The sequence below is a fragment of the Penicilliopsis zonata genome (genome assembly GCF_001890105.1).
Source record: "Penicilliopsis zonata CBS 506.65 unplaced genomic scaffold ASPZOscaffold_6, whole genome shotgun sequence".
NCBI lineage: Eukaryota > Fungi > Ascomycota > Eurotiomycetes > Eurotiales > Aspergillaceae > Penicilliopsis > Penicilliopsis zonata.
This window is the reverse complement of record NW_019208916.1, coordinates 1,001,495-1,011,592: the sequence shown is the minus strand read 5'-3', so window position 1 is coordinate 1,011,592 and position 10,098 is coordinate 1,001,495. Positions and strand designations below refer to the sequence as shown.

The 10,098-nt window shown below is 54.0% G+C and overlaps 7 protein-coding genes across 7 annotated transcripts in view; 2 read left to right on the top strand and 5 right to left on the bottom strand.

The window, feature by feature from the left end:
- The window catches only part of ASPZODRAFT_132162 (hypothetical protein), a 2,390-nt gene extending 1,503 nt beyond the window's left edge, over positions 1 to 887 (bottom strand). The window contains exons 1-5 of the mRNA XM_022722955.1: positions 660 to 887; positions 491 to 575; positions 407 to 426; positions 291 to 326; positions 66 to 227 (exon numbers count right to left, since the gene is read on the bottom strand). Of these exons, the coding sequence (XP_022581711.1) occupies positions 66 to 227; positions 291 to 326; positions 407 to 426; positions 491 to 575; positions 660 to 761 (405 nt within the window). The 5' untranslated portion in view covers positions 762 to 887. The remainder of the gene's footprint in view (positions 1 to 65; positions 228 to 290; positions 327 to 406; positions 427 to 490; positions 576 to 659) is intronic.
- A 172-nt stretch (positions 888 to 1,059) lies between these two features.
- ASPZODRAFT_1913899 (hypothetical protein) lies at positions 1,060 to 3,900 on the bottom strand. The gene is made up of 2 exons (XM_022727340.1): positions 1,639 to 3,900; positions 1,060 to 1,543 (listed from the first exon to the last, which is right to left on the bottom strand). Exons 1-2 carry the CDS (start codon positions 3,652 to 3,654, stop codon positions 1,478 to 1,480), a joined length of 2,082 nt encoding a protein of 693 aa, XP_022581710.1. The 5' UTR covers positions 3,655 to 3,900; the 3' UTR covers positions 1,060 to 1,477.
- Positions 3,901 to 4,147: 247 nt separating this feature from the next.
- On the bottom strand, positions 4,148 to 5,059 carry ASPZODRAFT_65086 (hypothetical protein; the record flags this gene model as incomplete). The annotated part of the gene is made up of 2 exons (XM_022729277.1): positions 4,148 to 4,887; positions 4,939 to 5,059. The coding sequence occupies 2 exons, from the start codon at positions 5,057 to 5,059 to the stop codon at positions 4,148 to 4,150; spliced, it is 861 nt and encodes a 286-aa protein (XP_022581709.1).
- Positions 5,060 to 5,128: 69 nt separating this feature from the next.
- On the top strand, positions 5,129 to 6,194 carry ASPZODRAFT_25265 (hypothetical protein; the record flags this gene model as incomplete). The annotated part of the gene is made up of 2 exons (XM_022727994.1): positions 5,129 to 5,204; positions 5,295 to 6,194. The coding sequence occupies 2 exons, from the start codon at positions 5,129 to 5,131 to the stop codon at positions 6,056 to 6,058; spliced, it is 840 nt and encodes a 279-aa protein (XP_022581708.1). The 3' UTR covers positions 6,059 to 6,194.
- A 120-nt stretch (positions 6,195 to 6,314) lies between these two features.
- ASPZODRAFT_132159 (hypothetical protein) lies at positions 6,315 to 7,218 on the top strand. The gene is made up of 2 exons (XM_022722953.1): positions 6,315 to 6,457; positions 6,513 to 7,218. The coding sequence occupies exons 1-2, from the start codon at positions 6,349 to 6,351 to the stop codon at positions 7,157 to 7,159; spliced, it is 756 nt and encodes a 251-aa protein (XP_022581707.1). The 5' UTR covers positions 6,315 to 6,348; the 3' UTR covers positions 7,160 to 7,218.
- On the bottom strand, positions 7,199 to 8,654 carry ASPZODRAFT_132158 (hypothetical protein). The gene is made up of 2 exons (XM_022722952.1): positions 8,554 to 8,654; positions 7,199 to 8,486 (listed from the first exon to the last, which is right to left on the bottom strand). Exons 1-2 carry the CDS (start codon positions 8,606 to 8,608, stop codon positions 7,216 to 7,218), a joined length of 1,326 nt encoding a protein of 441 aa, XP_022581706.1. The 5' UTR covers positions 8,609 to 8,654; the 3' UTR covers positions 7,199 to 7,215.
- ASPZODRAFT_1915213 (hypothetical protein) lies at positions 8,435 to 9,985 on the bottom strand. Its single transcript, XM_022727344.1, has one exon. It carries the CDS (start codon positions 9,533 to 9,535, stop codon positions 8,681 to 8,683), a length of 855 nt encoding a protein of 284 aa, XP_022581705.1. The 5' UTR covers positions 9,536 to 9,985; the 3' UTR covers positions 8,435 to 8,680.
- Between the last annotated feature and the right edge of the window lie 113 nt (positions 9,986 to 10,098).

The following is a 10,098-nucleotide window of genomic DNA, read 5'->3' as shown; positions in this document are numbered from 1 at the left end:
AAAAAAAAAAAAAAAAAAAAAAAAGAGGAAAAGAAAAGAAAATAATGGAGGAAAGGAAATCATACTCGTGAATACGGGTTGATGGGCTGGCCGTTGATATCCAGATAATCTTCCGCCAACACCTTGGGGCCCTTGTCGATCGCACGTCCGGAACCATCGAAGACACGACCCAGCATATCCTCGGATACCCCGAGCTTCAGACTGTGGCCGGTGAACTCGACTTTCGTCTGAGAACAATCAAAGAATCAGTATATGCAGATAGGCAGATGTGGTGAGGGAGAAAATAATACCTTCTTGACATCGATACCGGAAGTGCCTTCGAACACCTACAACTGGTCAACCTCCACCATCCAGCTCCTAAGACAATATATATATATATATATATAATATATATCTGTATCTATACCTGAACCACAGCTCTGTTTCCTGTATAAAAGAAAATAACATATCAGCCCAAATTTCGTCATCAACGCGGTTCGGGTAACGTTACCTCGAGCTTCGAGGACCTGGCCCGATCGTTCTGTGCCGTCGGGGAGAGACAGGGAGACGATCTCATTGTATCTGGGGAATTTGACCTAGAGAAGATGAAGAAAAAGAAGAAGAGACAAAGATTAGCTGATTGATTCGACTAGACACCGTATTCGCAAGGCAGTACTCACGTTATCCAGGACGACTAGCGGTCCGTTAATACCGCCAATGGTGTTGTACCTCAGACGAGGCTTGATGGAGGTCATTCGGGGGTCAATGAACTCGGACGCCATGCTGGACGAGGTGCCAACCACGGGGGAAGAGATGGGATGAGGCGTGGAGGGGGAGGAAAGAGGAAAGAGGAAAGAAGAAAGACGGTGCTGGCGACAGACAGACAGGGGCGGTTGGCGGTCGCTTCGGGCCAACTAGTTGGGTTGGTTCGAGATAATCCGATTGCTTTGCTGGTTGCTTGTCCCGCTATCGACAGCTCCAGCTTTGGCGGTGACCGTGCACGTGATATCAGATAAGCTGCACTACTGCACTGCTAGAGCCAAGCAGTACTGGCAGTAGTATAGCCTACAACAGATAGAAGAGAATAATAAGGTAAGGATGGTCTGTAGGATATGATTGGTATAATGATACAGTAAGATACATCATGCCGCGTCCGGCGCTAGTGAGCAGAATAATCATATTTCTCGTAAACCCTCGCATAACCGTGAGCAGGAGGAGGCTTGTCAAGTTGTCAAACGCCCGATCATTTCCCCTTCCTTTCCTTATCGGAATACTCGTCCACCTTGGCCATGGAAAGTTTGTTGGGCGTGTTCAGATAGTTGGGGTTGGCGGTGCGTGAGGGTTTCTTCTTGTTCTTCTTCAGCTTCTTGCGGGCCACCATGACAGGGACCGACGAGTTGGTGACCAGGTAGTTTGAGAATGATCCTAGAAGGATGCTGAGATAACGGGAATTGTTAGACATAGCTGGTAACTAAGCTTGTAAAGGCCAGGAGAAGACTCACCCCTTGAACGCACTTCGGCCTCGTGCCCCGACGATGACCAGCGTGGGCTCCAGTCCGTCAATCTGTAGTCGCAAAGTCAGCAGATAATCTTGCTAGTCTTAGAGCTCAATGTTAAGACGGAAAAAGAGAGAAAAAAAAAAAAAAAAAAAAAACCAACCGCTTCAGTGATCATGTTTTTCGGGTTCTTGCAATGGATCACCTCCACTGCGACGCGGATCTGGAGGGTGGTCTTCCGCAACAGCCGCACACAGGTTTGCGAGATGGATTCGACGGCATGGGATCGCTCCAATTCGGCTTTGGACATGATCTTGGTGTCTACAGAGCTCGATCGGCTGTCTGTCCCCGACCCCAGGCGAGCAAACAGCGCCCGGGTCAAAGGAGTGGCCGCTTCGGCCTGTGACTTGTTGGTCGTCTCCTCCGTCTGGGATCCGACCACTGCGGTAGTGTCGTGGATGAGTCTGGTCGGCGTGGCCGGGTCGACATCTCGGCTCCCCGAAGCGTTCTCATCGGACACTGCAAAAACGGCGAACATGGTGTCTCCATCGCGGAGAATCCCCCCGATGGTCCATTCCAGGGCATAGACAGACTCCTCGCTCAGATCGGTGGCCACGAGGTATTTGCGCTGGCGGCGACGGCCCTCCTCGGCCTCGTTCTTGATACTGGCAAAGTCGCCTCGGATAATGGTCCGAATCGCCCGGTGCGGGATGGAATGGTCGATCGCGGACATCTGGATGCTGAGCTTCTGCGCCCGCGCAATATCCGACAGCTCTGCCTCGTCGTCGGAGCCAAAAGGCGTCCCGATTGCAGAAGCCGTATTGTCAAAGCTCGTCCGCGGGTGGACATCTGATTTCTTCACCGGCTTGTGAGGCTCGGGGGGGAGGAGAGACTTGACGTGATATCGACCTGCCACGGTCTGGTGTTCCTGTTCCGCGATCTGATCTGGTCTGGCAGTTTCGACCGAATCAGCATCATCGTCGTGTTCGTCTGCTTCTTCCTCTTTTACTTGTGTATTGTCTTCAGTGTTATGATCATTGCCTTGGGTGGCCGCCGACGGTTCAGCCGTCGATTTCTTTCGCCCTCGGGTCGGAGATCTTCCCCCCTCCTCATCACTAGACGTCGATTCTTCCACCTCATCTTCGTCACTCGAATCGATGGGATTATTCTCGCTGTCAAAGAGATCCTTGGCTAGACGTTCATCGCCCCGGGTGGTGGCGTTGGCAGCAGCAGCAACTGCAGCTGGAACCCCGCCATCATCCTCGGACGCCCGGTTGGCTTTGGACAGCGCGGCCAGGCTGCCGGCCGATTTGGCCAGCTCATCGTCAGCAAAGTGCCTGTATGCATTGTCCATATCAATTAATTTTCCTTGGTCAGTCACCAGCTTTCCTGACCGGGAGGCGAGGTTGAACGGAGAGCTGAGCCAGCGGTTCCTGGATGCCGATCGCCCGATGCGGGCGGTCGTACTGGGGTCGGCAGACATTCCCCGCGTGCTGGTGGACGTGCGTCCTCCGGCGTCTCTGCCCCTGGCAAATGGCCCCTTGAGATCGAGACCGGCCATCCTCGATACCATGGAACTCTTGCTTGGGCGCGCTGGCAGCGCATCGCGGCTCGGGACGCTGGGTGGCATGGGGCCAGCAGTCGTAGTATCCGTAAACTGGGGGTGCAGATCGGGTCTTGCAAAGGGTTTCTTCTCCCTGGAAAGCCTGTAATCTGTGTTGTCGGACGACCTGCGCGGCGGGTGGTCTGCGACGCCCACAAAGAGGAGTGTTTTGTTTTTTCTCTCCTTCTCCTTCTTCTCCTTCTTCTTCTTCCTTCGCGTGTCGTTCTGAATAGGGGGGCACAACACACCGACAGCGGGAGTAGGCTCAATCAAACTTCGCACGGGAGGATCTCGCCCTGTCGACAGGATCGTCCCAGCTCGACTATTAATCCCAGCAACCGACCCATCTCGGCCGGGCAGCGGCGTGCTTGGGCAGGCCTCTAGCAGACTCCGCACTGGAGTGACTATTGGGCTGGTCGCCCGCTTACTGCTGCCAGCAGGGGGCGTGGGGCGCGACGAGACCGTGGCACTGGGGGCTGCCAAACGGCCTTCTAGAAGGTCCACGACCTCGCGACGGTCTTCCTCCAGGGCGTCCTCCTGCGACAGCCGCACACGCCGGCGTCTTGACATGCCCATCGCGTGGTTCCGCTTGCGGGCGGCTTGGGACGGGATGTGGAGATGACGGTGTGGGCTCAGAGCCAGAACGGTGGAGCTGGGAGACAGGATGAGACGGTTTGCGAGCTGCCTTGAGGCTGTGATGGTCAGTCTCTTGGTGGTGCTCGAGCGGTCGGGGATGGACTGGGATGGACGCACCTTGGAGACGGTTGGGGTCTTCTGCTGGTGGGCAGGGGAGGGAAGGAAGGGAAAGGAAGCTGCAGGGCACAACAGGCTGCTTTGAAGAAAGGCATTCTGTTTGCTTTGATTACAGTGAATAGGAGCTGCTTGCAATATAACTACTAATTACTTACTATATGCCTAACTAATTGTTGAAAGGGAGAGAGGGAAAAAAAATCATATTATGCTAAGCTTATGCACGCTGTCCTAAACACCGTCCCAGGCCGTTTGGAAACCTTGCTCTCTAGAGACAAAAAAAATATGACAACCAGGAATAAGAAGAAAACTTGAGCAGTCAGGCCTTACTCTTCTTCTTTGATTTCCTCGCGGCAACCGCCTCAAAGGCCTCCTCGGGAGGCTCGCCATCCAGGTCTGCCCTGCGCTTCTTGCCTGGACGCGAGTACTTTGCCTCGAGCTGGTCGAGGAAATTGGCTCCCCGACTCTTCTGTCGCTGCTGGATCAAGGCGGCCAGGTCGTTCATGTTGGACTGCGCGGACTGCTTCTTCGAGGCGTTTTTCTTCTTTCGCTTGCCCTGGTCATCCAGTTCCTTGGCCGCTTCTTCTGCCTCCTTGGCCTCCTCGCGTGCTCTTTTCAAGCGCTGCTGTTTCTTCTTCTCCGACTCCTCGGTATATTTCTTCCACCCTTTCACTCTTCCCTCAGCGATAGCCTGGTCGATGATGGCGCGGAACCGCTCGTCGTCGTCGAGCACACTGCTGAGCAAGACACTGTCGTAGATCCGGTCCATGTCGCCGTGGAACTGCTCGTACGCCGCAAGCAGGTCGGTTGTCTCTTCCTCCGAGTGCTGGTACTCGTGCTTGATCTTATCGATGGCCCCCGTGTCCACCATGCTGGAGAACTGCTCCCGGTAAAAGTCCATCCAGTCAAAGTCATCATCCTCGAGCCCCAGCACCTCCTCCGTGCTTCCTGTCAGGTCGTATCGGCGGCGGCGGCGCTCATCGGACAGGATTGCGTACGCGAATGCAATCTCCTGGAACTTCTGGTTTGCTTCATCCTTGGACTCGGGCGTTGCCTTGTCTTGGTCCAATTAGTATCCAATTCGAGGTTAGCTGTCTATAGGTTTCATACCAGGATGATGCCTGAGCGCCTTTTTCCTGTAGGCAGTCTTGATCTCGTCCGGCGTTGCCTTCTCTCCCACGCCCAGGATCTCGTACGGGTCGATCGAGGGGGGGTCCTGCGGTTCCGACATGCTTGATTCTGAAAGAATGCGAGATCTATCGGATAGTAACACGTAAATATCAAAAAAGAAAGAGAATAGATGAATTCTTCAGGTCTGTCCTTCACCAAGTTTCTGCCTCGTCCCGCGCGACGCGAACCAATAATTACCGAGCCGGGTTAGACTCGTCATCGCTCCGCAATTACCTGCACTTTTACCTCAAGTACCTGTCTACACTCTTGTTAACACTAACATCTACTATTCTAAGCTAGATATATCAAAATGACTACGTTCGGCCCCGGGATACAACCCCCCCACACAGATCCTCACACGTTCTACCTGCGCAAATGCCTTGCCCTCGCCGAACGGTCCCCGCCACGCCCGACCAACTTCCGCGTGGGTGCCATCCTCGTCTCACGCAAGACAGACCACCACGACCCCAAGAAAGAAACAGGAGATATCACAGACGACCGGATCCTGTCGAGTGGCTACACGATGGAACTGGCGGGGAACACCCACGCGGAACAGTGCTGTCTGGCGAACTTGGCGGCCGTGCACGGCATTCCCGACGACCGCGTGGCGGAGATTCTTCCCTACGAAGTCGGTCGTAAGCTCGTCATGTATGTGACTATGGAGCCATGTGGGCGTCGGTTATCAGGGAATACGCCGTGCGTGCAGCGGATCGTGGCGACGAGGAACAGCAGCAGCAGCAATGGTGATGGTGATGGTGATGGTTTCAAGAGGCTAGGGATTGAAAAGGTGTATTTCGGGGTGAAAGAACCCGGTACGTTCGTCGGTCAGTCCGAGGGATGTAAGATATTGACCGAGGCGGGTATTGAATGGGAGCTGGTATCAGGGCTGGAACGTGAGATCCTGCAGGTCGCCGTCGCGGGCCATGAGAATCGAGACGAGGAGATCCGCGCAGCGCTGGGGACAGACGTCGATGATATCAGTGTCGAAGAGAGGAGGAGACAGGAGCAGTTGCCGCGGAATCCAAAGAAGCGCATGATGGAGGTGGATTTGACCACTTGATAGTAATATATGACTATGCTACAATGTTATAAAGATACTGTAGTGATCTACCTACTTATGATGGCTGAATGCATGTTCTACTACGGAGTAGCATGGCTAAGTGACTGATATATAGATAAATACCATTCTATAAAAGAACAGTCTGCTATTGAATAAGCATAGAACAGTGGTCAAGTAGAAAGAGTGGTCACGTGATCATCAAACTTCAGGAATCAGCAGTTCTAAACAACATCTCAAGTCTCAACTCAAACCGTTTCGAGCATACAAGCGATAGACGCCAAAATGTCTTCATGGAGACCCCATCGTACCCCGCCTACTGCTTCAAGGCATCCCCCACGCACTTCACCTGGGTGAAGATCTCGGCGTTGGATCTCCAAAACCTCAAACGCGGGATAGGAGGTTCGTTCATTTTCCTTTTGAAGCTCGCTGCGTAGGCTATTTGCTGATTAACTAGTATACTATTATTTAAACCATCCAATACGATATGTCTATCTAGCCGGTCTGATCGTCTCGCGTACTGAAGCACCCTGGCACACGATCCTTACCCTTGACGATTCAAGCGGGGAGACCGCCGAAGTGGTGATAAAGAAGCAGTCCATGCAATCGAATGAAACGGTGGAACAAGTAGAACAGGAAGAGAAGGAACAAGAAGGATACGAAAAGGAAGTAGAAGAAGAGGGAGGAGGAGGAGGAGGAGGAGGAGGAGAAGTTCATATCTCCACGACCGAAAAAAGTATCCTCGACATCTCAAAATTGGAGGTTGGTGTGCTCGTCAAAATCAAGGGGAGCATCACTACCTTCCGTACAATAAACAGAGTGCAGATGGAACGGTTCGAGATCCTGGCCGACACAAACGAGGAGATGTGTTTCCTGCGCGATCGCACGCGGTATTTCGTCGAGGTGCTTTCCGTGCCGTGGAAGTTGAGTGCCGAGGAGGTTGCACAGCTGCATCGCGAGGCAGAACAGGACGAGGAAGAGCTTCAAGCAAAGAGAAAACGGGCGGAGAGGAGGGTCAAGAAACGCGCAAGGCTGGAGGAGAGGGAGAGGAGGGTGATTCTGAAGGCCTACGAGAGACGACAATCATCATACAGCATTATATGACTAGGTACCTATTCATTATACAGCATTATACTACCTAATACAGAAAAATTACATCCTCATCTATAATACTTATAATCGTACCCCCCTCGGTAATACTCCTCATCGTTCACCCACGAGCTCGAGCTCCGCGGGTCGTTGTACCGTCCTTTATCTCGTTCGCGGTCCCGCTCCCGTAGCGCCTCGTACAGCTGTTCCTGGTCGTCCCGGTCGAGGTCGCGGTACCGTCGAGTATCCTCGATAATGTCACCCGCGGTAGTACCAGAGGCAACGGCAGGGATAGCACTAGTGGTTGGCGGGATGGAAGAAGAAGATAAAGAAGATGGCCCGTTGTAGTAGTCTCCCTTGGAAAAGGTCACCGAGCGTCTGCCCTCGTGATCGAGCAGATCGCTCTCCGAATGTCGGTAGTCACCCCCTCCTCCTCCTCCTCCTCCTCCTCCTCCTCCTCCTCCTCGGGCCCGGACGCCAATCGAGGGACTGCGCGGCCGCCCGTGAGCCGTGGATGACCAGTGGTGCGAGGATCCTCCATGACTGTGATGAGGTTCTGACGAGCGGTAGCCAGAGGTGGAACTGGTTCGCTCGTGCGCACGCGCGCCGGTCGGGAGGGAGCTACTGTGTTTGTGGTGCGCGCCGCCGGTGCTAGGGGGTGCTTCATCGTAAACCTTCCCACCCCCAGGTTGGGCTGTGTAGGGCTTTCTCTCGCGCTCGATCGCGATTGGGTGTGCTGCGGGCGTCGCCTCTTCGTCACCGTTGTCGTCGTCGTCGTTGTCTCCTGCAGCAGACCCGGGCCTGGAATGATACTGCCGGCGACCTCTTTCAATGGAAGGCGGCGAACGTTCTGAGCTGAAAGACGTTGCCCGATTATGTTTCGCGGAAGCACCGGCACCAGCAGCACCAGCAGCACCGGCACCGGCACCAAGAGCGGTAGTTGAACTAGAAGGCGGCGGACGATATGCAGCAGCTTTGGCTCGTTCTTCTTCCGTGATGGGCGGCACTTCGATGCTGCAGTGTGTCACCAAATAGTGGTCTAACTTCTCTCGCAAAGCCAGATCAGGCACATCGGGGAACAGGCGGCGAGGCAGCTCCTTGGGGAACCGCTCCTTCCTGTCGTCCGGGTTGTTGATTGGCATTTCCAGGACGGCTCTTTGGAGTCTCTCGTATTCCCGGTCTGGGTGGGCTTGGATCAGTAGCGTCACCCATCTCTCGAACCCACGGGGAGTCAGGCCGGGGATATCAGGCCGCTCGTTCAACTTGGTTTGGACAAGATGATGTTCCGCCTCGACTTCACGGTACAGTCGCGAGATGGAGGAGGTGCGATCATCAAAGATATCTATCTAGTTAGCAGGACATAAAAAGAACAAGAAAAGAAGAAGAAAAAAGAAGTCAGAAGTAACTACCTTCCCATGGATAAGGATCCAAAGCCACGTGATTATCCTTGTAAAACTTTTGCATCTTATCTGGAACGACAACGATCGTGTTACCGGGTGGATAATCCTCAATCTAACTGTATTAGATGGGACCTGTTCAAATGCTAGTCGTTAGATACTGTTGGCTACTTACCATGTGCACCGCGATCCCGCGCAGAAACTGGCCCAACCTCTCCGTCGGCTTTCCCTCGTCAAACAACTTGCCCCAGATACGCTCGAGCGTCGTCATCTCCATGACGGTGACGTCCCTGGACCGTGAGGGCGGTTTCGGCCGGGCATCCTTTTGACTCGCCCCGCTGGCCTGGCTCGAGATCGACCCCCGTCGTTCCGTGCCAGGAGCGGGCGATGGCCTCGGACTTGGACGAGGATTGGTCGAGAATCGACTTGCGGACGGGGTATGAGGCGGGTAGTCTGTTGTGTTCATGGTCGGGAGAGTGAGATCCGGAACCGCTGGTGAAAGCGGCGGTTGCACCCATTGTGACTGTTGTTGATACTGGTATTCTTGTGGTAGTGGTGGTGGTGGCGGCGGCGGCGGCGGCGGCGGCGGCGTTTGCTGCGGCTGTGTCTGGTACTGCTGACCAGGCTGATTACTCTCCAACCCTTGCGCCTTGAGTTGTTGTATGACCGTCGCCGTGATCTGAGACAGCATCTCAGGCGTCAGGTACGCCGGTGTGGCCGTCTTGTAGAATGCCGAGCTAACGGCCTCGTTGATGTTCCCGGGTGGTGGCGGCGGTTGGCCTTGGGGATGGAACGAAGGCTCGGGGGGCGGGCCACTGAAACTCGGCGAGGGAGTCGATAGATGCTGCTGCTGAGACGATGGAGGAGGGTAAGAAGGCATGTTGAGCTGATCGGGCGACTGCTGCGATGGATACGGCGGTGCGAACGGCGCAGGCTGGCTCAGGTTTCCCATCTGGTCGTATGGGTTAGACGGGTGGTAGCCATCGTACGCCATCTTCAGTCTCTTCTCTTCTCGAGGACTCTGTCAATCCTTTTTCCTGCTGCTGAGATGGGAGAAGCGCTCGAGGCGTCAGCTCGTCCTGTTTGTCTCGCGACAAAGGCAGGTGACAGGCAAGATGAGGGGTCGGGCGCCCACGCCCCGTTCGGCCTGTGCAAAGCAGTCAGTACTGATTGATTTGTTTCCTCTACACGCTGGACGGAGTATCTCTCAGTACAATACAGAAATAGGTTCAGTCAAAGCCGAGTTGCGGCCGAAAGTCAAAAAAATATTCTTCCCTATAGATGCAGGCAGAAATACCGGGGGAGGGGGGAATCTGTACTGTCCAGTGATTCTGTAGGGCTGTGTGGACGGGTCGAAACTGTTACGTCATGGGAGATTCGTACTGAGACAGACAGTAAAAAGAAGGCCAGGACGTCATAGATGGCTTTATTATATAGAAATAGCCTGGCAGATTGTAATCTTTAATTATTTTTTATATTATCGACATGGCTACTGTACTCTGTAGTGGTGTTTATTGATAGTTCTGTGGCTGGCCTGTAGACGTCATATAGGTAGCT

Bases quoted from the DNA above. Each gene is read 5' to 3' on its own strand.
- ASPZODRAFT_1913899 (XM_022727340.1), bottom strand. From the start codon at position 3,654: ATGGGCATGTCAAGACGCCGGCGTGTGCGGCTGTCGCAGGAGGACGCC. The intron at 1,544-1,638 runs GTTGGTTTTTTT...TTGCGACTACAG, and splicing joins AAAACATGATCACTGAAGCG to ATTGACGGACTGGAGCCCAC.
- ASPZODRAFT_132159 (XM_022722953.1), top strand. From the start codon at position 6,349: ATGGAGACCCCATCGTACCCCGCCTACTGCTTCAAGGCATCCCCCACG. The intron at 6,458-6,512 runs GTTCGTTCATTT...CTGATTAACTAG, and splicing joins CCTCAAACGCGGGATAGGAG to TATACTATTATTTAAACCAT.
- ASPZODRAFT_132158 (XM_022722952.1), bottom strand. From the start codon at position 8,608: ATGCAAAAGTTTTACAAGGATAATCACGTGGCTTTGGATCCTTATCCA. The intron at 8,487-8,553 runs GTAGTTACTTCT...CTAACTAGATAG, and splicing joins GGATCCTTATCCATGGGAAG to ATATCTTTGATGATCGCACC.
- ASPZODRAFT_1915213 (XM_022727344.1), bottom strand. From the start codon at position 9,535: ATGGCGTACGATGGCTACCACCCGTCTAACCCATACGACCAGATGGGA.